The sequence below is a fragment of the Pygoscelis adeliae genome, unplaced genomic scaffold (genome assembly GCF_000699105.1).
Source record: "Pygoscelis adeliae isolate BGI_AS28 unplaced genomic scaffold, ASM69910v1 Scaffold46, whole genome shotgun sequence".
In the NCBI taxonomy this organism is placed as follows: domain Eukaryota; kingdom Metazoa; phylum Chordata; class Aves; order Sphenisciformes; family Spheniscidae; genus Pygoscelis; species Pygoscelis adeliae.
The window spans coordinates 131036-155699 of record NW_008824931.1 but is presented as its reverse complement, the minus strand read 5'-3'; the positions used below and the strand labels follow the sequence as shown (position 1 = coordinate 155699).

The following is a 24664-nucleotide window of genomic DNA, read 5'->3' as shown; positions in this document are numbered from 1 at the left end:
TCCAATACTGCGCTCACTGAACAGACTCATTCACACCAGTATTTAAGTAATTCTGAACTAGACTTTCACCAGAATCTGATATAAAAACTCCACTGAGATCTCTACTAAATCTACTCCGGTGGGGATTCTCATTGTAGAGTTCCTCTCAAGTTTGGTTTCTCAACTTAATGCAAGAATTACATGAAACTGAAAACTGCTCTAGAAAAAAAAACCTGAAAAAGTATTTTTATATAAGAAACAGGGTAAAAAGAAGATTTACACTGTTTAACAATGAAGTCGTTATCCCAGGAGCAAACTCTTGAGTTGCCAAGAAAAACCCCAAAAAACCACGGGATGTGATGTGTCTGGATGAGATCCCACAACTAGACTTCCTAGAGCTTTGGGTGGTAAAAATGACAACAGTGCAAAACTGCAAGCTAAACTACGGCATAGAAAGAATAGAGAAGTACAGCAATATCGCATTAGATTGAAAGGCCTACTACAGCTTCAACAAGTTTTGTGAAATTAAGTCAACAATTCCTATGTTGTTTATCAACAAAATGCTTGACTGATAACTTGAGTTTTACTATTATGCTTATGAAAGAGTAATCTAAATTTGGGGTCTTTCAATGAAAGAATGATAGTTTCCTCACACTAGTAATTTTCCTTTTCATAGAGTCATAGACTAGTTTGGGTTGGAAGGGACCTCTAAAGGTCATCTAGTCCAACCCCCCTGCCGTGGGCAGGGACACCTTCCACTAGACCAGGTTGCTCAAAGCCCCGTCCAACCTGACCTTGAACACTTCCAGGGATGGGGCATCCACCACTTCTCTGGGCAACCTGTTCCAGTGCCCCACCACCCTCAGCGTAAAAAATTTCTTATATCCGATCTAAATCTACCTTCTTTCAGTTTAAAATCTTTCCTTTGAGCTTCCCTCTGAGACAGAAATAAAGAAATTAAATGAACCAAACTTGGCCAGATGACAACAACAGAATTCATTGCCACTTATTGCAACGTCATCATTTTACCACGGAAAATTGGTTTTGACAACTTCCTATTCCCACCCAAGAGGAACAGCTCTTGATAATTCTATTAATCACAGCTCAGTGTCACATATAATACAGCATCACCTTTCATCACTGCCTGTTTTTCACAAGGGGATTTTGAACAATTATATACAACAATTACTGCTTTGGAAACCAATACCAAGAAAAAGTCTTAAAAACTCAACATTCGAGTTACACCGTAGTTCCCCCTATAGAAATTTAAGGGGTTTTGTAAAGGTTAGCAGCTTTTGTATGTAACATTTTATTTACAATATCAGCCTGTAAATATAAGTGAGATTTAAGAACTTTCTCCAATTAAAAAAAAAAAAACCACTCAAGAAAAACCAATTAACCTTTTCTAGTCATGAGCAACAAGAGATACTAAGTATTACCTGGAGCAGAAGTTACAGACATTGTCACTTCTAAGGGTCAGAGGCTGTTTTAACATCAACTAGTAATGAAGATTTTTAACCTGCTGGCCCTTTTAATCATGAATATTTAAAATAAGTCTAAAATTTTGGAGGAATATACTAAATAAAAACTTTTGGGTTTCGCTTGAAGTGTCTACCTAAGATCATAAAAAGAATCCTGTAAAGGAAGTATCGACAGAAAAATTTGGACCACTTTCACAGTTTAGAAAACTATTTTCAAAATACTCCAACAAAAGAGAGATCTCGTAACGTCTGGATAAATACAACTTACGCACAGACACACCACTTACACAGTATACCCCATTTTTTTCAGTCTCTTCAGCCTAAGAATATACTTCAGATAGCACCACAATTAAAGAGTCTGAGTTAGTGTACTTTAAGAGATACTTAATGAGTAGTCCTAAATCAGTAAGACCTGGAAAGCTATTGCTAAACAATCTGCTCTTTTAAGCATTTCATTCAGGAGTGCCCTCACATGCCAGAGAAACTAGTTTTACTGGTATTCAGTTTCACTAGGAATTAGCACCTTATTTTGATTAACAAGTTTTCTTTACCCCTCCTTTCTCAGCTGAAGCAAAATTTGAATTCTAAAGCTCCAGGAATTCTGATAAAATGCCACCACCTGTCACAAAGCACTGTGTCTTACCTTTAAAGTCCACTTCTCCATTTCCGTCTGTGTCAAATATATCTATTACTCGCTGTACTAACGGGTTCTGTTGCAATTCAGGTAAAGACATGAACTCTTCCACGCTCAAAGAACCAGAGTTGTCCAAATCAAGCTTCTTAAATCTCTTTCCTAGTCGTTTTATCTCATCAGCATCAACTGAAAGGAAAAAAAAACACACAACCCACACCTATTCTCAGAAATGCTCCAGTAAACCCTTTGCCAGTTAAACACAATGCACATTTCTTCATTGCTTTCCTACCAGAATTTCTCCTACTTTATTACAACCATTAAACACTCTCATGGAAGACTATAAAGATAACGTCAAATTCGGAGGACAAACACAAACCTTTTCATTTTATTTTAAATAAACCTTACCTTTTTTCCTCCCTGTACCAGCCATAATACAGTTAGCCTTGTGACTCACTTAATACCACATGCTGACACAACATTTTTAAGGATTAAGGATGCTTAGCCAGTTCTTAGTCAGACAGCTCTTACAAATACCAGGTATGAAGAAATTAAAGAAGAAACCAAATTTTCTTTGAAGGAGCCAGCATTATGTTTACACTAGACTAACATAGTAAGTTAGAAAGACAATTATATCAGTAAATGTATCAGCAAAACTAGTGCTGCTTCAGCACACCAAACATACGAGATCTCCTGGGATACATGCCAAGTTAAGCAGGTTAACACTGTCCCACTGTTGACCAGCTCTCACTCACCTACTCAAAATATCACCCAGACAGACCTAAGATGATTTTTTTCCTCCATCTCAAACAGGAAATAGACATATACCTGTAGCCATGACCTGCATACATCTATTTTTTTGTCCCAGAAGTTAAAGCAGATTCAGGTTCTGCAGCAGTACCACTTCATCTATCCTCTCCAAATTTAAAGACAACCTCAATTAAAGCATATACCTAGTACCCTACTTTACACCTCTGATTTTGCCAGGAATAGACTAAATCTGTGAATCCATAAAAAATGACTAGAAGAAATCTTGTACTCTGTTACTGCTGAAAAGCTTGAAAAATTTGCCCTGTAACAACCTGAAAATTGCCTATCAGCAGCTTGATTTACGAGACCAAAGTTAGTTCACAAATTGCTCACCATGTCTGGGTATGAAGGAGGAACTGAGTCCTCCTTTAGGAAGTCCTAGAAAGTGGCCAGCGTACAGCAAACCACAGCAAACATATCTTACAGAACCTGAAGCTTTCAAACTCCCCATACCAATTTCTTTCCTAACGTGAACAGTCTCCTCGACATTTCTTCGCTCCATTTAGTGCGTTTGCTCCAACAGTAAAAAAAATTGTTTCTTAACTTCTACAAGGCGCATACATACCATCTGATCCACTTTATCACCACATTAATACCTTCTTAGGCTTTTCTAAAAGTGCAGCGTAAGAACAAACAGCACTTAGTCTTTTCAGTACATAAGGTCAGCCAACATGCAGAGCTTTATGTTTGGAAATTGTAGCAGATTCAGAGACCTGATCCTCTACCAAAGCAGTAACAAACTTCCACTTAAATTTCTTTATACCCTCGTCTGAAAACCAGCCAGCCACAAATCCAGAGGTACACACACAACTGCACTATTTCAGAATGAAAGGGAGAGAGCACACTGAAGTCCAGAAGCACAAGATGATTTTCTGTCAAGACTTACTTTGCCCGAGTAGTAAATTCTGACATTCTACAGTGAGTCAGTCGTGGTAACTGCTTACAACTAGAGAGGCAGAGGGCAAAAAAGGGTCGATATTCCCAGAACAATCTTCTTTTGCTGTGCCAGCAAGTGACAGATCTGATTCTGCCTCTAGGGCTATAAAAATAAGGCTAAACAGCATTTGCAGAGGCTTAAAGTAGTTTCCTCGGTTTCCAGTATGCAATTTGGTATTTCAAGTAATTAGGCTCTCCACTGCAATAAAGCTGCATTCCTTTTTTCCACCAGTTTACACGGAAGCCTAGAACATGATTGAAGGTGTGCCCTTAACAGCACGACATTGCGCCGCAGCGTCAAGAGCACATTACTCTCAGCATAGCTACACAGAAACCCCTCTGGATCACGCGAAAGGAGCCGTATCGCCATACAGTAAGCTATATGTAGAACATAATCATGAGACTAAAAGAAGACAGTATTAAAAGAGAATGGGAAAGCACAGCTCCACTGGCAATTAGCCCAAATAGTTGCTTATAAGTTCCGCCAGCACAAAATGCATCTTCTAAACCAATATACTGAAGGTATTTGCCAACTCTTGCTTCTGTACGCAGAAACTCCTTGGTTTCCATTTTCCTCAGAATCTTAAAACTGTACATGGAGTCAGTCAGTCTTTGAAATGATAGGCACTATCTACTCTCACTCTCTGCCCTGCCGCCCTAAAGTTAATCGGACCCGCTACGGTTTAACGCAAAGCCAGCACCTTGGCAAGCTGTTAACTTGAGAATCTCATTTTTACTGCAAGCTCTACTCCAGACTTGCAACACTCATAGAAAGAGTTAATATCATAAAAAAAATCCTCACAGTGTAAGCATTTGAAAAAGCACAAAAACATTAAGCATGGCTTGTCACACTACATAAACACATTTTCCAATGTAAAATATATGTATGAATAGACATAATTTATACCTATATTACAATGATGTATATAAGGACTTGTCCAGCCATGACATCAGTCTCTCTACTTTTATTAGTCATGTTTAAAATGATGTCCTGGTCCAACCACAACTCTCCTCCTTCCTTACCTGGACTCAGAAATCGCAACATCTTTCAAGTAACTGGCCATTATTTTGTTAAGACAAATCCCTCACAAACGATCTATTTTTGAAATCGGAAGTTTGCAATTGCATCTAGAACTCATGCTGGAAAACTTTGAAATAAGTTCTGTGAAGGTTACTATTAGAACTATTTCCTACTGGAAAAAAAACAAGAAAAATGTAGCAAAGTAACAACTGCCTAAATTATGAAATTAAAGAAGAGTCTTCATACTTTAAAAATGTTAATTACTCTTTCTCCACACATACACACATCCAGTTTCACAGCTCATACAGTCAATTCCAGTCCACCTGCAATACAAGGTCCAGGTACAGCTGCTGAGCAGCGGTTTCTACTAGAAACGGGTATTACAAATTTCTCGTTCCTAACCTTGAAGCATTCAAGCAAAGGGTTTGCCTGCATTAGAGAACTGCGCGAGGTTCTACCCTTGGGGGAAAAAAAACAAGTCAAAGAACAGTACTGAAGAAATTAGTGTCTCTGCCAAAAGCTGACCAAGTATCAATCCTGTCCAATGTTTTGCTTCTGGCAATGGACACACCATGGATGAGAGTACTTGGAGGAGAAAACAACGAAAAATCACAGTAATTACAGGAATAGGAAAATTTCCTTTAACAGTTCATGAGCATAAAAGCCTCTGTTCGTAATGAACATATATGGATAAAAACAGCTGCAGATCAGTGTTTCATAACTGACTGAGACTTTCATATCAGAACAATTTCAGTATTTTTTCCTTAAATACATTGCAAGCGCCTCACCTACCTTTAAAATCCTTTCCAACAAGCTGAAATTTAAAAACCTTATACACTTTAAAAAAGTTGTATTTCAGTAACATCTTTTGTCCTCATAAAATAGCTTTAAAAATAAAATATTAAGAATATAAAATAAGGGATGAATGCATTACAGTATAAGCCTTATTTTGAATTTGCATAGTTTTTGTCTGTTTTTTCTTCCTTCAATTCAGAGTCATAATTTCTGCTGATTCTCTCTGCCTGGGCTGAACGTACCTAAAAACCATGTAGGTTTTCAGGGGGTTGGGTTTTTTTGTTTGATTTGATTTGGATTTTTAAATGAAAACAGCATACATTTATGTGTAACATCAAATGTCAATAATATCCTATTCCTTTTTTGTTCAGATCTCCTCCCCGAATGCACAGTCCTTACCTACGATGGATGTGCCCCTTTTTACAAGACTGCTTTTTCCTCAGTATTTAGCAACAGCCTGACTTTCTTAAAATTTCACATAGCTATCACTGGAAAGCGGAGTACTCAATTAAGTTTTCAGAGCCTGAACAAAATACTTTTCCTTCTTCTCTAAAGGTTCCTTACAGGCAACCTAGTGCCCACACAAACATCCTGAAGCTATACTGGAAACACAAGGCACAGGATAGTTCAGATACAGTGAAGGCTTCTGAGCCAGAAGGACTGATGGTGGCAGTAGCAGACAGAATTTTACAAGACGGGCTCAGGAGACCAGGATAGAGATGAAAACACTAGGAAATCCAAGGAGGTCCAAGTCCACAATAGTGTAAACAGGGTGATAACATCACTGAGCAAAATAAGGAGGATCAAGCTTTGTTTACATCATTTGAGGCAGAGTTTGCCTGTGACTCATCACAGCGGTCTGAGCTTCCTTGAGCTCTGGCCACAGTAAGCGTTCCTCCAACCTCAAAGTCAAGTTAGCCTTTTTTGTGCTTCGCTCACCAGCTGACATGAGGCTCTATGCTTCTTATGCTTTTCAGCAGAATCAAAAAGTATCCCATCAGCCTGGCACTGATAACCGAGTTTACAAACTTACAAACTGGCTAGAAATAATAGCTGTTAAAAGGTTTTCTTTAAAAGGCTTTGCTGGTAGCCCTGTAGAAACATCAAATTATTCACTGTTTTAAAGCACACAGAATTATTTATGTTTATTTCATAATCCATTTTGAATTTCATTCACCTTGTAACTAACGCAACCAGGTGGGGTTTTTTAAGCACTTCCAGGATTTTCTGTTAAAGAACTACCTGTATTTTCAAAAGGTTCCTCTTCCATCCAAGTATTAAAATTCTAGAGCCAACAATACCTGCTTCATATCCTGAATTCATTTGCATCCATCTAGAAAATGTGATGAATCAGGTTGAAATGCAAGAACTCCATGCTTCCAAGAAACCACATGCTTTGTGTAACTCCCATTTTAGTACAGTAGCTTTATCTTTCAGCTGGACACTCTCTGATCTGATACATATTACTGAATACCCCACTCCCTTCCCCCAAAACACTGTTGGGGGGATCCAGGATCCAGCAGAGGATGATCCGTGATGTTTTAAAACAATTGTTTGTTTCAAGCTGTTACTCACATAACTGATTCTCAGATAGTATTGTAAAAAACATTCAAGTGGCAACTCAAAAAGTTTCATTAAAAGCAAATTTCTGGAGTGCAGTGTGCTCTACATTGAAAAAAGTAATTTCAGAAAATGTGTTTTAATATTTTTTCCAGTTAACGTAAAGGTGCACAGCTAGATTGCTATTAATATGAAAGTCAAAAGTAAAGAATGCCTTAGAGATCTCGGTGATATTTAACAGGACACTTGCTTACGTATTCAGAAGCATGTACATCCATTGCTGCAGAGTACACAACACGCAGGCATTTGCAATGTGTACAAACCTTAGAAAAGCTGTATAGCTCTCAGAGGTGCTGAACACTTCTGAAATCTGAGTGTTTACCTAAATATTTAAACCTGTATTTAAAAGGTTGGCTTTTCAGATACTCTTAAAATACTGGCTCAAAGTTCTAACAAAAAACAGACCAGAGTGTGGTCACAGAGAGCCTAATTTCCACATATTTTTCAAATATGAGATCATTATAAACAAGAGTATTGCTAATGTATTAGAAAAAAGATTTTTTTTTTTAAATAAAACATGTTCTGAAATTTATTTTAAATGTTTCCAGGTTAAAAAATATTTTTCCCCCATAAGAATGGATTGCAGAAATCTCAAAATAAAACAGACCTTCAGCAAAAGCTCTCACCTCTATCTACAGTCTTGTCTGATTCACGAATATAAAGTTTCAGAGTAGCCAGCAAGACAGCCATTTCAGTCTTGGAGATCACATTTCAAAAAGATGACGCCCTTGAGAACACATTCAACCACTTGTCTTGTATATGCTTACACGCAGCTGGCCTAATCCTTTGCATGACTTCAGATGTGTCAATTACAATTTCCTAAGTTAGAGGAGAGATACTAGTCTCCTTATTCTAAAATCAAAACATAGTATAAAATATTGTTCGTACTACAAAATACTATACTATAAACTATTTTCTACTATGAAATACTATAAAATATTGTTTACTGTACTATAAAATAGTTTTCTTCACAGCCTTTTGCTATGATAAAATCTTCTTATGGGTAATTTGACATAGCTGGGCTGACATCAAATTTTCACCATGTAAGACAGCACTAGATTTTCAGTAATTTATCAGACCCAGCACAGCTGAGAAACAAAACCCTACTCCTTTAAGGAATCCAACAACACTATTTCACCCACTGAAAAGAACTAATATTTTAAAATGAAGAGTAAAAAGAGTATTCTTGACTATTTAATGGTGTGCATCCTCTGCATAGTATCCTGAATTTGCTTCCTGTAACTGCCAACTTTAAAACAAAATTATTCTTTCAAAACGAGACACCAAAATAGCGACTGCAGTGCCAGGCAGAAGTTATGACTCAATGCCACCATGCAGACAGCACAAATACATTATTGCTAACTGACAGTCTCCCAAAAGTCTAACCATTCAAAATCCTTATCAAATGATCTTCAAACACACTGTCTGGTCTTGCCCTGAAAAGCTTTTGTCCTGTCAGTGACAAGTACTTGGAAGCAGCATGAACATTTAACATTTGAAGAACAAGGTGAATACCTACTTAGCAGCCTTATTCACAGATGTGCTGCTGTACACATCTGTGCCCCGAACAAACCCTCCTCCTTCAGGATATTCGGGCATGCAGAATCTTCAAGCACAGTGCAATCATTCCAGTCATTAGGCACAATCAAGGAAAGGGACGTATGTGATAACTGCATCTTCCCTAGCTTATGTAGTTATGTTGCCCAGAGAAGCAGCTGACTTTCTCTCTACTGAGAGAAGGGCCATCAAAGCAGAAAAAGCTTCAATCATGCGAAACCTCAGATTTACACAATGACATCCTCAAAACACAGTTTAACTACAGAATATAATGCGGAAATCTTTTCTTTCTCTGCAATAAAAGGGGGCAAACACGCTCAGTAGTAAACCTCTACGTTGGCAGTAGCTACCAAGGAATATAGCTTGTCCTAGAATCAAAAGTTAAGAATGGCAACACTGCTTACAACTCTGGCAGAGACATACCTAGTTAAAAAAAAAAAACAAAACCAACAGTCTTCAGAAGACAGTTTGTCCCGAAGGAAAAACTGACCAATGGAGCAGTAACCCAAGATCGATACATATGATCCAGAAGACGACTACTGAAGTCTTCATCAAATATGAAACTTCCACCCATATATCCATATTTAACAAAATATACACTGAGAGCATAACACAGCAATGTAGTGCTGTGGATAAGATTCTCAAGCGTTTACAAACTGATGACTCAAATTAGAATTCACGTGGACATGTATATTAAGCATAGAGGATTTGCAAATTACTAGCAAAAGCCTCATTTCTCTGAAAAATTTATTATTTAGAAAGAGATTCCTCCATGATTATTTATTTTGTATTACTGTTTCACTTATGAGAGCTGGAGTTCAGTTACAACTAGCACTGTGAAAGCAGCCTAGAAGATAGTCCCTATCTTGAAGAATTTATTATCCTGTTTAAGAACGAGATCTGATTAACGGAAGTATGGGAATTTTATCAAGCAGTCCATACATACATACACAGGTCTACACATGATTTAGTGCTGAAGAAAAACATTCAAGGAAAAAAACAGTTAAAAATAAGTATGTTTAGCATAACACCACAGGGACACTTCACAAGACAACCCTTTCTTTGGTCAGCTTTAGGCAAGAAATACTTTGTTATTTTTACAGGGTAGACTAACCCCATGAGCCGGAGCAATGAATTTTACCCTCACGTGGCCAAAAGCGAGTAACACCAAGTGGCTTCTCGCCTAAATGCCTAGCTGCAAGCATACACAGGAAAAAAAATGCTCTTTTAGCCTCAACCTCTCTTTCCTCTGAGGGTGCAAAGACAGCTTAGGCAATATACTTCACCCCTGACATAGCACATACTGCACCATAAGCTGTTCCACATCTCTGAGGAACTGGGGCTGATGGAAAAGCTCCACCAGTTGAACTACCAGTTATAACACTTCACCGTACAGACATCAAAACTATGATGTTTGTTTCATATTCTAATGGAAAAAAATTAAAAAAAAATTTATTTTTTTAAAGATTAACTGATTTTTGATTTTACAATCTAACAGCAAAAGCTGTATTATTTCAACATTTTCACCTTTTAATTTTACTCTTTTGGTTAGTATATAAACTGCATAACTTTTCAAGCAGTAAATTCAATAAATTCATACATGAAAGTTGCACATATCGATCACCAAATAAGATTAACCTCTGTAACAATATAATGTAGCAGTTAAAAAACTTACAGTGCGAGCACATTTCCAAAGGGTAGCTTGCCTCATTTCCCTGAAACACAAAAAAAGAACAAAGTTGCAATTATTCCCAAGTTAGCTTAGAGGAACTATTTGAAGTTTCAGCACTGTAAAGATCTCGGACAATACAGGTTACATGGTTATTTAAAAATATATTTTATTATATAATAATATGTAATATTATATATTCTATTTTAAACCAAACCACCACAGACAGTGTTTTATTTGGATAGGTCTATGTTACCAGAACATACAAAAGAAATATAAAACCATTGAGAGGTCGTCTCTGATGAGAATTCCCATGAAAATATCAGCAGTCCACATGATAAGAACTTCAATCCCATATTCTAAACTCCAAAAAATCAAACTCACTACTTAGATATTGTGCAAATGCTACTTTTCAAGTTAAAATAATATTTAATTTCAAGACTTCACATATTCTGCTTTACCATTTTATTTTATACACATAAACAGACATGTCCTTATGAATTACCATGACAAACCTTACCCAATTAGCATAAGAAAATTGCACATTTTCTCCCCAGAGCCACCTGCCCACTCCCCCCAAAAAGGATTCACACAGGAAGAATGATGCAAAAGAGTAGTTTACATGACTAGAAATTCAGACGTACCAGCTTTACATTTAAATATTTGTCATGTACTATGTTAATATGTTCCTGTTTTGTAGCTGAATGGAAAGTTAAACTAAGATTTTAAATCCTTGCTGCACTACAACAGTCATAGCAAGAAAAAATAAAACTTTGAGTGTACAGTCACTTTGAACTTGCGCATACTGAAATCCACAGCTACTGCACCATGAACGCCAAAAGACACTAAAATTAAAAGTTGGTATTGTTTCCCAAATGCCTCGTTTTGAGCCCGAGAAGATCAAAATACACACATGCTTAGTATTTTTTCAGAACCAGTCAGCAAAGGAGTGACCAGATAACTGAAGAGAATCATAACCCAACATTTTCAGAAAATTATTTTTAAGGGAGTGTTTTATACAAGAAAACAAAACATATTTGAGATGAGTCCAAGACACATTCTATTCAGCAGTTATTCTCTTACGGTGTGGAGCATAAGGGATTTCATAGCTGAGCACTTGCACAGAAAGACTCCTCAAAATTATACAAAATTGAACAGAAATACAGAGATTACTTGACAGAAGAAAAAAAAAAGGAAGAACTACATTTAGCCTGGAAGCATGCGACTGCATTTCCTAATGAGGACAGAAAGGGGCAGAACAAATATCTCATGAATCTAAACATGTCTTAGAGGAGATGTGTTGTTGTGGGGGGGGTGGTTTGCCTTTTTTTTACCTCCAGAACACATACACTTTGCTTATCGCCCCCAATCTCTCTTGCTTCTTTAAAAAAGTTAATACACTTGCTTTGTAAGTAGAGCAGCAAAAGATACAGCCTTAACTTCTTCCCCAACGTCTACTTATAGCAAGACGAAGTAGCGGAATAGAAATACAGACGAAGACCATCGGGTCCCTAAAACTTCAAAAGCATGACTGAGATATTCTACAAGAGAAACTTATTCCACTGTGGCAGGGAAGCCAGGAGAACAGCACCACGTGGAGAATCTTGGATGGAACCCAATCAAAGCCTTAGAAAAAACAGTGAAGACCAAAACAGGTAGTAAAAGCCTAGTGTATGCATATGAATATAAAAGGGTAGGGGATTTAAAATGGGGGAAAGCAGAATTTTGAAACAAGAAGAAACAGGAACCAGGGGATCCAGCTAGGCTGCTCAAGACACGAGGTCATGAAGAGGCAAGAAAAACACCAGACTGGAAGGCTGCAAATTAAAGGAGAAAGTTGAATTAAAACCAGTGCACTTATGCACATGAACACACAAATATACAATTGTAGCTACATTAGAAGACTGTTCTGGGCACTTACAACCTTATTCAGGTGTTGGGAGAAAAGCTAATTTCTAATACAGGCTACTGAAATCAATCTGCCTAAAGAAGCATAAAATGCTTCTGAAAATTAAGCAGGAAAAATTAAAAAAAGGAATAACTTTTTTCAGTTCATGAACTAAGCATCATATTTATAAGGAGTCTTACTATGCATCTAGATGCACATGCTAAGTCATAATCAGGTTATCTACATGAAGTAGCCTAAAAAAAAAATACTTGGAGAGCAGAGAAAAAAGTGAATAAACTTCAGCTTAGTTTTTCTGTGAAACAGTTACTGCTAGAAAGAAGTGTTAAGAATACTTACCTATCCAGGACTGGAACTTGAATATCTACAAAAAATTAGAAAAATCTAGTAAGTGACAATGTAAAAATTACATGATTATTCAATATTTGCTACATAGTATTTAAATAAGGTATTTAAAAAAGTAGTCACCTGCTATTGATGTGCTGGGTGTTCATCTTCACAGGAGAATCCAAAAGACTACTAAGATTTTAATCCTTTTTTTTTTTTCCGTACAAATAAATGTTCAAGCTACTCATGCCAAGATTCCTGTTTGCACAGCTGTGACCTGGACAAACACAAAGGTGTTCCTCTATACCAAAGACTTGATCCTCAGAAATGAAGATTAATGATTTGGTCTTGGGGGCAGGCATTTTTCATCATATTCTGAACAGCAGTACAAAAAGGTCACTCACTTGTCCCCAAATACAATCAGTATGTGTACACGCTGTATGAGATACAGTATAAGCCCTGAAACACAAGTGCTAAATAGGTTGAATATTTTCTTGCCGTTTAAGAATAGGTAGGTAGTCAGTGAGATGGAAGGTCTAGCTACATCCACAGCAACGTATTACTAAAAAAAGCAGGGAGGGAAGCACAGCTATGAGACTTCAGAAACTACCAAATGAACCCTTTAAGAAAAGGAAAAAAAATCAGGTACGCATTGTCATCTGTACACTTTTAATGCAAAGAATTACCGAAGTTTAACACCGGGACTAGGCAGCATTCCAAAGAATGCTGGAAAATATAACTTTGTGATTGGATGTACTAACAGAAAATTTTACATCATAATTATAAACCTTAGCAAAAGAACACTGCATTGACATATTTAATTTAATTTTATAAGGTTTAAAAAAAAAAAAAAAGATACTCGTTTGTAAAGACAAAAGTCACTGTAAAATCTCCAAACAGCATCTGCCATTTCACCTCTGGTGCAGAGAAGTTCATTTATACAAATCCACATGCAGAGTAACAAGGTTCTGATACAAGTCTCTTAAGATTGCCAACTTAAAAAACTCATTATAATATTAGTGTTTCCTGCCAGATATATATTTAGCATTCCTCACACAAAGTGAGAGTATCCTCTCATATACACCGTATTAGCACATTTAGAAACAAGTGACACATGGTTTGTTGAAGAAACGCAGCTTGTACAGCATCAACACTCCACAACAGATTTACTTGGCACCTACGCCTAGTATAAAACATGCTTCCCTCAGCTGCATCTGGGTATTACCACCGTACTGCTGGAGTTCAACTCTTCTCTCTCGAGTTACACAATTAGAACAAGCGGCTGGAATACTACGGATATTTTGAACAGCCTTATCCTTTTAGAATAGTCTTGAAATTTTTTTTGAATGCTGTTAGATCCCTACAAGTTAATTGCTGGTTAAACAACAACAAAATCACAGCTTATAGACAGAAATAATTAGAGATCAGGGAACAGTCCAGAGTCTACTAACAGAAGGCTGACCAAATTCTGAATACTGCAGAAATATCAGTTCACTAGAGATAAGTCAAAACATGTCACTAAAGTATTGAAAAAGTTCATGACATGTAGTTTACTCCTTTAAGAATAAAAATGCTCTTTGTAGTTTTATTCTCTACTAATTATTTTCCTTTTCTCCTTTCAGCAGCTGTGCCTTTTTACTGATTAAGGATAACCTATTAATGGACTTTAGTCTTATTTCTTCTGTAGATTATCCATAAAAATATGCTCCTTGATTTCTCTTTCTTTGGCAGTTACTTCAAATACTAATCGCTCTGTCTTCTTAAGATCAGTTTTGCACATGCTCCTCCCAGGTAGGATAGTTAAGGGCAATTATCTTGACAAGTTCTCGGTGAAAGACATGAAGAGCTGTGGATAGAAAATAAAAAAGGAAATTTGCAATTAGCAAAATTAGCAACAGAAGCTAAAGTCTTAGCTGAAGTCAATACAAAACAGCTTGTACACAGTAAGATATCAGACCGCAAAACAGGTCTTCAGCATACATTAGTAGAATACACTTCCTAGATCTGTTTAACTGTATGTTACTTTTCTGCATGACGTACATCTTTTTGTAAATAGTTCAGAGACTTAAATTATAGTGTCAGCCTTCAATTAGTTTTCTGCTTTTATAAAAGCAGAAAATGTGTTTAAATCCCAGCAAGCCACAATGTCAGCTTCGGACTCATCTCAAATTTAGTTCGCAAAAGGTGGTGTGAGGGGCTACAAATGCAAATGACCTCCTGGAACAGTTTAAAAGTTAGATTGTTTCAAAGCTTTTGATTTGTTTCCATAGCCAGACAATGAATTAACTCAACAAGTGGCAGGAGTGGTCTCCTAAGATCTGTTTAGTACCTGTACAGGAGTAGTTGTCCGAGATTTACTATGATTTCTGCAGCAACATGCAAAGAAGCGTAATAAGCTCATCCTTGTAAATGGCCTTAAATGTGCGAACTGCCTTGACGCTGCAAATGGCTGTTACACCTATGCACCAAAGCTTCCCACAGAAACAGAACGTTACCAATGTTTCTGCATTGGTGTTTTTGCTGCGTGGGCACCTCACGGGGGGTTGTCAACATGCTGTAAGTTGCGCTTCCTGCATTTGCTCCTGCACCTTCTACATTACTAATTATCTTTGTTACCACAAGAAAGAAACTACAGTGTGCAAGTGAAACAGTTAACTAAGCCATGTCAGCTGGGGGTCAGAACTAGGGATTGCCAAGATAATCAACTTCAATTCTCAAGTTACACAAAAAGCTGTCTTCCATCATCCACTACCACAACTAGGAAAGAATGGGAGCGTTAAGAAGAAAGATGGCAGAGGCTGGCAGTCAGCATTTAATAAGAGCCTACTCAAAAGACCCTTCTTCCTCTCCCCCAAACACACAAAATGCTTCTCTATCTTTTCCTCATTCTTCTCCATAGTACCAAAATTAACGATTAATGAAAGTTACCTGTTGCAGAGAATTATTCCTCCTCCTCGTCCTCCTTTGAGCTCATTTTCCATGCACTGCCATTTTCACAAAGCTTTAACAACGAAGAACTGCCAGCTTGGTGAAGAGAAGTTTGGTTTTTTGGTTTTGGTTTTTGTTTTGTTTTTAATGGCCCTTGTTTAACAAGCTACTAGAGCTTTGGCTGTCAGAAGTTGGCACTGTATTCTTCATCAACGACCACCAGGCAAGTTGGCAAACTAGAAGGATGGTATTTGTTATCAAGGCTGCAAAAACTTTTGCATGAATAGAACATGCCACACAGACGCATCCACAGTGATTTAAATGTTTGTTAAAATGAATTTCAGACAGAGCCCAGAGGCTTTAAGCCACTTTAATACTTGAATTGCTGAATTAACTAATGTTCAGAAAAATATGCAACATCTCACCTATTGTAATTTGTACATTTCATATGTAACTTACCAGAGCACAGATGAAAGACATGCCCAAAGTTTCTGTAGACACCACAACAAATATGGCTTAAAACAAGACAAACAGGAATAAGATTTGACTGGAAAAAAGCAGCAATAAACACACCTTCATCTACCCCACTCAGAAACAGTGTGAATATACTTTGCCTTTTTTGGTTAAATCTGATTAGAAAAAACAAAACACCCTCATCAAACAAACTACTCAATACAGAGAAGTTGTGTCTTAGCCCAAGAGGAGCCTCTGAATCAAGAAAAACATGTTACTGATTATCTTCCAGTATATTTAACAGGAATATCTATTTGTACACTACAAAAGGAAACTTGTAAAGGAGATGTCTTAGATAAGATTGCTAGGGAATTTGGCATTTGTGTTTGACTCAGAGTAATTAAGTCACCTTTTAGGCTTTTCATTGCAGCCACTAGAAGAAATCTACTTAAAATTGGGATATCACAACACAGTTATCCAAAAACAAGACTGGACTTAATTTAAGAGCTGATAATAGTGCAGACTGCCAGAATTTAGAAATTAATATTTAGAACAACTTGGTGACTTTTACATTGTTTTATGCAAAGCAACTAAGTACCTGCTTTGCATAAAAGTGTTCCAGGCACAGAGAGCGCAACTCCCCCAAATACTAGTTCCTCGGAATTAGGAGCTCTCTAGCACAAGACTTCTACTCAAATACCAAGACAATAAATCTGCCTCTGAGGTTATGATCATAGTAATGTTGAGTCAGATATCGTGATGCAGAAGAATTAAGTGAAGCCAAGAAATCAGAGGGCATTAGAAGGCAAGTAGAAGGTCAAGCAACTTAAGAGCAGTGACAGTTTCACTGTTGACCCCAAATTCTCAACCTAGTTTCTAAGATCATGACCCACAGAAGGAATTAAGGAAATACATTAAAATGCCTGACACCCGCCTCGCATTCAGTAAGTTCCAAAGTTAAGTATCTTCTAGTGGTATGCTGTACTACCCTTCCCAATCTTACATTATTTTTCCAGGCCATCAAAAAATCCATTCACTCTTCTGAGGGGCAGCCTAATTTCTTGCCCCTCTAATCCTGAAGCTAAGATAGTATGACAGCAGTTTAAGATGCAAGACTTCCAAGCTGAATCCAACTAAGATGACAATTTATTGAATCTTCACAATTACACAATTTTCACAACCTCAGCTCTGCTTATGCCCTGCTAATTTTTGTAACCAAAGCTGTGAAAGGGTCCTGCCACATATTTCATAGCCATCATCTTGTCTGTCCAAAAGTCCAACACAGCACCTGAAAGTTGGAAACCATCTCATTTCCCTTCTGGTATTTAGACTGTCAAATCTGGGCACTTCATTACCCTTTAGCGTGAACATTCAGTTGTCCACATGCGCAACAGAAGGAATTAAACAGGTTACAAACAATCAAGGAGTTCTTACAGGGTATCCAGAAAAGCAAGGGATTACAGAAAAAAAGTAAGGAAAGAAAAGGCAAGGAAGAAAAACATAGAAGCAGCAGTAGTGGTACCAGGTAAGTAGCACAGACCACAAGTGTGACAGGCATTCAGTTCGTACTTAGAGTCATGCTCTCCTGCTCTTCTTCAAGTAAAACTTCCCATTAAAATCAGTAATTTTTATTATTAACAATACCCCAACAGCTAGAATTGCCATCATATATTGAATTCACAGAATGACACAGGTCATGAAGAACACTGTCTTTACCAAATAAATCTTGCAATGTTATGTTAGCAAAAGAATAAACAGTATTGTTATGGAAGAGTATCCACCATTTGTTCCTTTAATTCTTCAGTCAACCAGAAATAAGGTGCCTATTACAGCAACGCATTACAGTATTTTCTCCTGGACCTTTGAACACAGGATACATCTACAGAAGCAAACTATGAAATTTATGTATTGACCTTAGGTCCTGGTATTTAGTTAGTACTTCCGATGAGCTGTTAAAAGTAAGAGTTCCCTAGGTGTAGAGAGATAAGGAATGGATTCAACATCCACCAAGTTTTAGGATGCACCCCTAAATATTAAAAAAAAAAAAGAACCCACACTTGAACTTGCTTTTAAGTTATTCCAAGTGTTTTGGGGACACATTTGCTTTCCCGACTATGACTGTTGGTCACTGGGAAAACCCATAAAGCATGAGGAAAAGAAGTTGCAGGAAGGCTATATATTCTAGTACAAGAGTTTATTTTATTTAGGAATTTCTCTAATGATTTTCAACTTTTCTCACTCAGCTACTACCCAATACTTGAAACTTCTCATGTTGAAGACACTAAACCAAATGTGTCCAATAAACAGAGAGAAACTGAAAACTGCTATCATCTAATTCTTGCACATTTTTCAACTCTAAATTTGCTAAGGGATTGCTACCATGTTCTCCTCTACTTTTTATTCATACACAAATATTATCCAAATGTCAATTCCACAAGAGTTAAAAAAACTGAGAAGCATGTTTTTAACGGCCCAGAAAATGTAATAATTGAAGCGTCAAATGCTTTAGAAGGTCTAATAATCTTTTCTCTTAAAAAAAAAAATCTAAAAGACCTAGAGAAAATGGAGGAGTTTAATTCGGGATAAAAAAAAAATCTTACAGTTATATTTAGTTAACATGTTGCTGTCCAATCAATTTATAGTTTCCTTTGAAGAGGTGGAGGCATTTTTCATTTTCTGGCAGCCACAATTTTCAAGAGGATACAACTACCTAGCATGATACATCCACAACTCCTCAGCACTTCTGTTACAATTCCACCTAGCTGTTTAAGACCAATGACATAAGCCTGCCAACATACTCTTCCATTCCACCTTCTGCTTTGGTTACAGTCTCCATTCTGGGACTACAGAATAAACTGTGCTCTCCCCCATACCTGCCGATGAGCGTAATCATTGTCCCTTGAAGCTATGGTAACGCTTTCAGTTACACTTCTCGGAAGGTTTACTAGAATTCTGATAAACCACTGAACTTGTATCAGTGCTCAATTTTTATGTACGATCTTAACTCAAAGGTGAAACTACAAAGGTACAAGGGACAGGTCTTACAGCTGCTGTTAATATTCTAACTCAGTATCTCACCTGAATGCTAATCAACAGCAAACACTGAGGAAGACTACAAGCATTTTGTAGTCATAAAAAAGGGGACTGCTGGAAAAAAACCCCAAAACACAGCTTGTTTTAACTTACCTTTGGAAGGAGAAGATTTAAAGTTTTAAATGTATTATCCCCAAAGTAGCCTAAATTTGTTAATCCTGCCTCCAAAGAAAACACTGTGACCTTCAGTACTGAAGGAACTCAAAAAAAGATTAATACCTAATTCTTGAACATGGCATTTAAATTGCAGACATCAGAGATAATGAACCAAGGCAAAGGGGATTGCTGGATTTGGGATTACAGTAGAGATCAGGTCAGGTTAAAGCTGTTACAGCATTCTGGCATTGTTCTTTGCAAGTATGCAGAGTAAGTGTTACAATTCCCTTTGCCACATTTAAAAAAGAAAAAGTCTTACTACAAAAAACTTATTTTGGATACACTTATTCCATTTGTTCGTAACAAAAGAAGTGATGATTCTTTAGAAAATTCTTCCCTCTTGGATGTACATCAGGTTCTACCACATTCCCTCTCAGGATGCACGAGGCAAGAAAGACTGTACAAGTCTTAGGAAAAGCCTGCAGTTTACTCCTTAGTCACCATCTAATCCAGTCATGGCTCTGCTCAAGCTCTGTCAGTCATTTTAAGGGAAGCCACTTGTCCTCTGGCTGGCAGTCGGCCAGTCACTTCTGCTATGCTTTATTTAAATCCTCCACTGTCCACGGGTCTCCTCCAAAATCAGATATTAATGGTTTAAGGCATCACAGTCAAGTAGCTATTCTAGGATATCACAGGGAAGCCCTAAACCAATGAAGCAAGCCTGAAATTAGAGATAGCTACTGTTGCCAAAGCCTCTACCAGACAGGAAAACTAAAGGAATCAAGACTATAATTATAAAAGGGTTCAACCTTTAGCTTTAATATGCCCTTTTGCTTTATTAATATTAAAGGAAAGATAGAAATAAAACATATCTAGTCAAATAGAATAAAACCACTCATTTTAAATTTTAATGTTTTGAATTTGAAGTGTTCGGGACCAAAAAGCAATCTGTAAAGTCTGTCCAGTTATAGCAAGGATATATTCATACACATAAATGCCATTGCTTTTCCTATCTGAACTCTGTCACAATTGCAGAGCTTTCAGCACAAATCTAAACTTGCATAACCTTGAAGGTACAATAAAGTACTTGGTTTAATCACAGATCTATACATACACACAATGCTGTATTTACTCATCTGCAGATAAACTAGAAGTGTCTTCAAGAAAAAAATTGTCACCTAAGACAGAATGAGACATAAGGACCCAGTAGAAACACCAAAGAAAACAGTTTGTAAAACTGCTTAAGAAGAAAGCATGATCACAGATGGAAAACAATTTTACTGCAAAGTCCTTTTCCTGAATTTGAGGGAGAAAAGGAGCCACCAAGTCAGAGCACACATTTAGCACTGACAATATCATTCACTAGATATGTGTCTATCACCAGAAGTTACCTTACACAAGTTTGATGTAGACATAATAAAAACCTAAAGGATAACTGGATTGCTTTAATCTTAACGTAACTCCATTGTTGCATCTGTAATGTGTGAATATTAAAGTTTTCTGCTCTATTTAATGACCTCACTGACAGAGTTTGCAATGTCAGGTAGACATAATTAACAGTGCTAGAGACAAACATAGTGCAGTTTTTAAAACAAGGTGAGGCAGAGAAAAGATTGTGCCACATTTAGAAAACTAACAAGTAAATCTCATAATTTGAAGAAAAGCCAGACCTCGTATGCACGAGAAACCAGAAACGCTCGTACAAAATGACAAGATCTCTCATTGCAAAAACTTGCATAAGCACTGCAATCTGCAAATAGAACTTGAGAGAAGAGTCACAGGAACAAAAGTGTTAACTTTATGAGCTAAGGTACGATTCTGTGTGTGCTATTAGACAATTTCACTTTTGGCAGTTCCCAGCTACTACTCTTCAGAGGCAACAACCCAGTCTACTTACGCAATCACTACAGACCTGACATTTTTAAAGCTTGCATCACTCTTGAAAGTTCTCAGAACCCTGTAATTTTAAGTGCATAAATGAATAATGAACTCTTCAAAAGCCAAGGAAAGTAATTTCCCAGAAAGATTCTGAAGCAACTCAACCTTCAGCAGGGGAACAGTAAAGTTCTTTCACCACTAAATGAAAGTAAGTTCTAATGCAATTAAGAGTTCACATTAGAAAGCCTTTGGGGTGAGACAGGTTGGTCCTCCATTGCTTCTGGAGGAGTCACCAAAAGATTTGCAAGACACTAATTTATTTGTTCCACTTATGTTAATATATTGGTTTCACCTACAAAACCTCTTACTAGGTTTACTACACAAGCCTCTTCACTAAAGTTTATTCAATTCCCTTAGCTAAAGAGAGCACAGCAGCCTTCCTTCCCAACTTTAAAGATAATTGCAATAACATTTCCCAACCAATCCACTCCATGACTGTGCTCTCACATTGACAAAGACCATGCTAGTGAAAACAAAAACAAGACTATGCTGTCCAACCAGAAAATTTGTAATCCAAGTACAAAACAAGGTAGAAGACAGAGAAGACTGCAAGGCAACAGACGTATTAATGACATTAAAAAAACCCCACAACATAAATCTTTATGCATAACAAAAGTGGATTTGAAGAGTTTTAGAGAGCATTTCAAAGAAGGCAATTTTGTTTGTAAGTATATAGTGCAAAAGCTTATGATAACCAGTATGGGAGAAAGCATAAAACGTGACTGAAGATTATAACAAGTGACTAAGGTGTCACAGGATTATCAGGGTTAAGGGTCAACTTGTTAGTAACAAGGAAATGACAAGTAGGGTGTCAAACAGACCACAAATTCCTTCAAAATCAATGACACCTTACACTTGAGGGGATACTAAAGGGAAAAAAACCTCAAAGCTTATCATGTTGATCTTGTTCTTAGGGACAGTAACGGATATAAATTGCATATCAGCCATTTAGTCTTCTCTGATTTAATTATTTGATTAATACAAAGGAATGTTTTCCCTTCACTGGTGAATATGAACATAGCAAATCCAAGCAACTGCAAACAGTAAATTGTGTACATCCTTGTGTGAAAGAACAACAATTTCAGATTTGGAAAAATAAAGTAACACAGAACAAAGGAAATAAAACTTCAATCTCAACATTAAGCCAAAGTATGCAAGTATCACGGAGAACCTGGAAGGTCTATGAACAAAGTCACACAGTTTTCACTAGTAATTAACAGATTATACTTAAGCTATTATTTAGCATCTTATAGTCTATCAAATGAAGAAACACGAAACTACCCAGAAGAGTCAGAACACCCATTCTACAGGTAAAATATTTACTAGGCAATTAAAGCTCTTTCAGCTTCTCCCTTTCTTTGCAACTACTTGGAGATAAAACAGTTTTTGTCCGAAGTACCTTCCCAGAAAACAGACAATGTTCAAAACTTCCACTCCAACACAAAGCAATAAAACAGTGGTCGAGCAAAACTGAGAATTAATCACTGGCTGACCTACATAGAAATAGGAACAGACAGTTACAAGATATTAACTTGACCTAAAGCCATACTGAAATATAATTTGCTATATATAGATATACTCTCATGAGGGTGCTTTCAATTACGCCAATTTAATTCTCAGCACTTCCAGGTACTATAAAACCAAAAAGAAGTAGGGAGCTTCAGCAAACAGCTCTCTAGAACAATCCCAGTAAAACCAGTGCCAAGTTAATTGGTAGTTCAATACCTCCCTCCAAAATTAACAGAAACAGTAAAAAAAAATTTTATATTCTCTATAACACTTCCAGTCAAGCACTTTTGCCACTAGATTGATGAGGGGTGTGAAAGGTAAGCTTTCTTTTCTCTGCCTTGTTTTTTAAACACCCTTTAGTATGCTGTGGAAATTACTATCACTTAAAGGTATAGTACCTGTTACCATGCTTGCAAATTTAAATTTATTTTTGGAGTAATTTTCCAAAAGCTAAAGGCAAGCGTTATCAACATCTGTAGAATCAAAAACGCTACCTCTTAAAAGTATCATTTGTGACACTCCAAATACAAAAAAGTGAATAAAACTAGGGGTGGCTCAGTCTTCTGAAGTTTCTGAACTTCCTGATTTTGCTTGTACCAGGAAAATCAGATATAACACTGAAAGCCCTAACTCTACAGGCACAAAGAAAACTGATAATCATTAGATCAGTTTCACACTACTACTCCTCAGCAACGCTATGAGCATTAAAAAGGAGTAATAACACTTCTCTTTGCAGAGGGTTTTCCAAAAACAGAGAAGGCGCTACAGTAGTCACAGAACCCCCAGTAGAAAAAACAAACCTCCTCCCTAACTTCTGCAAGAAATGGCTACAGGCCTGCTTGTGACTGATCAGATGTATCTCACACATGTATTGGGCTGAGGCAAACATGAAAGATGAGAACCTAGCTGGAAACGAAACGGAGTATGTTATCCTCTGACAGCAACCGACAAACATAGAGATTCATGTATTTGTTCCCAATGTGTCTGGTAAAGTTCCCTTGCCAGAAACTGTTCACTAACTTGTGCAAGCGAAGAATGGGAGATCGGTATCAGTTATAAAATAAATTTAAAAGGCTTCATTTTTTCAGGGGGTTTAGACACAGCAGATTCACTGTACTACTGCAAGTGGTATTTGTAGAGGGGAAAGAAAATAGCAAAGATACATTCTAGAAATGAAGATAACATTGCATCATATAACAGTATTATACTACTTACTGTAATAGACTATACTACTGTTGAATATAATTCCCTATTCACAAAAATAGGCTGGAAATACTCAAGAACAATGTGACCAGCGCATCTTTCTCTACCAACTGATTATCCTAAGTTTTTAGATTTTAACGGTGTATTCAGTAATGAGTTAACTGCACAGGTTAAGGCTTTGGGAACGGTTGCACTGATATTTTTAAATGGATCTCAGAAGGCCTGGAGGGAAAAGAAAGCTCATGCAGTTCTACAGCATACAACACTAACAGTTGAAAAGAATCAAGCATCCTTGAGCTGGGAAGTTTAAGTGCCAACGGGTGAGGAATTGGTTAGATGGTCACATCCAGAGGGTAGTGGTCAACGGCTAAATGTCCAGACGGAGGTTGGTAATGAGTGGCGTCCCGCAGGGGTCCATACTGGGACCGGTACTATTTAATATCTTCATCAATGACATAGACAGTGGGATCGAGTGCACCCTCAGCAAGTTTGCAGATGACACCAAGCTGAGTGGTGTGGTCGACATGCCAGAGGGACAGGATGCCATCCAGAGGGACCTGGACAAGCTCGAGAAGCGGGCCTGGGTGAACCTCATGAGGTTTAACAAGGCCAAGTGCAAGGTCCTGCACCTGGGTCAGGGCAAACCCCCAGTATCAAGACAGGCTGGGGGATGAAGGGACTGAGAGCAGCCCTGCCGAGAAGGACTTGGGGG

The 24664-nt window shown here is 37.3% G+C and overlaps 1 protein-coding gene across 1 annotated transcript in view; it reads right to left on the bottom strand.

Moving 5' to 3' along the window:
- The window catches only part of PPP3R1 (protein phosphatase 3, regulatory subunit B, alpha), an 18690-nt gene extending 5920 nt beyond the window's left edge, over window positions 1-12770 (bottom strand). Inside the window, exons 1-3 of the mRNA XM_009325010.1 lie at window positions 12745-12770; window positions 10506-10545; window positions 2104-2280 (exon numbers count right to left, since the gene is read on the bottom strand). Of these exons, the coding sequence (XP_009323285.1) occupies window positions 2104-2280; window positions 10506-10518 (190 nt within the window). The 5' untranslated portion in view covers window positions 10519-10545; window positions 12745-12770. The remainder of the gene's footprint in view (window positions 1-2103; window positions 2281-10505; window positions 10546-12744) is intronic.
- Between the last annotated feature and the right edge of the window lie 11894 nt (window positions 12771-24664).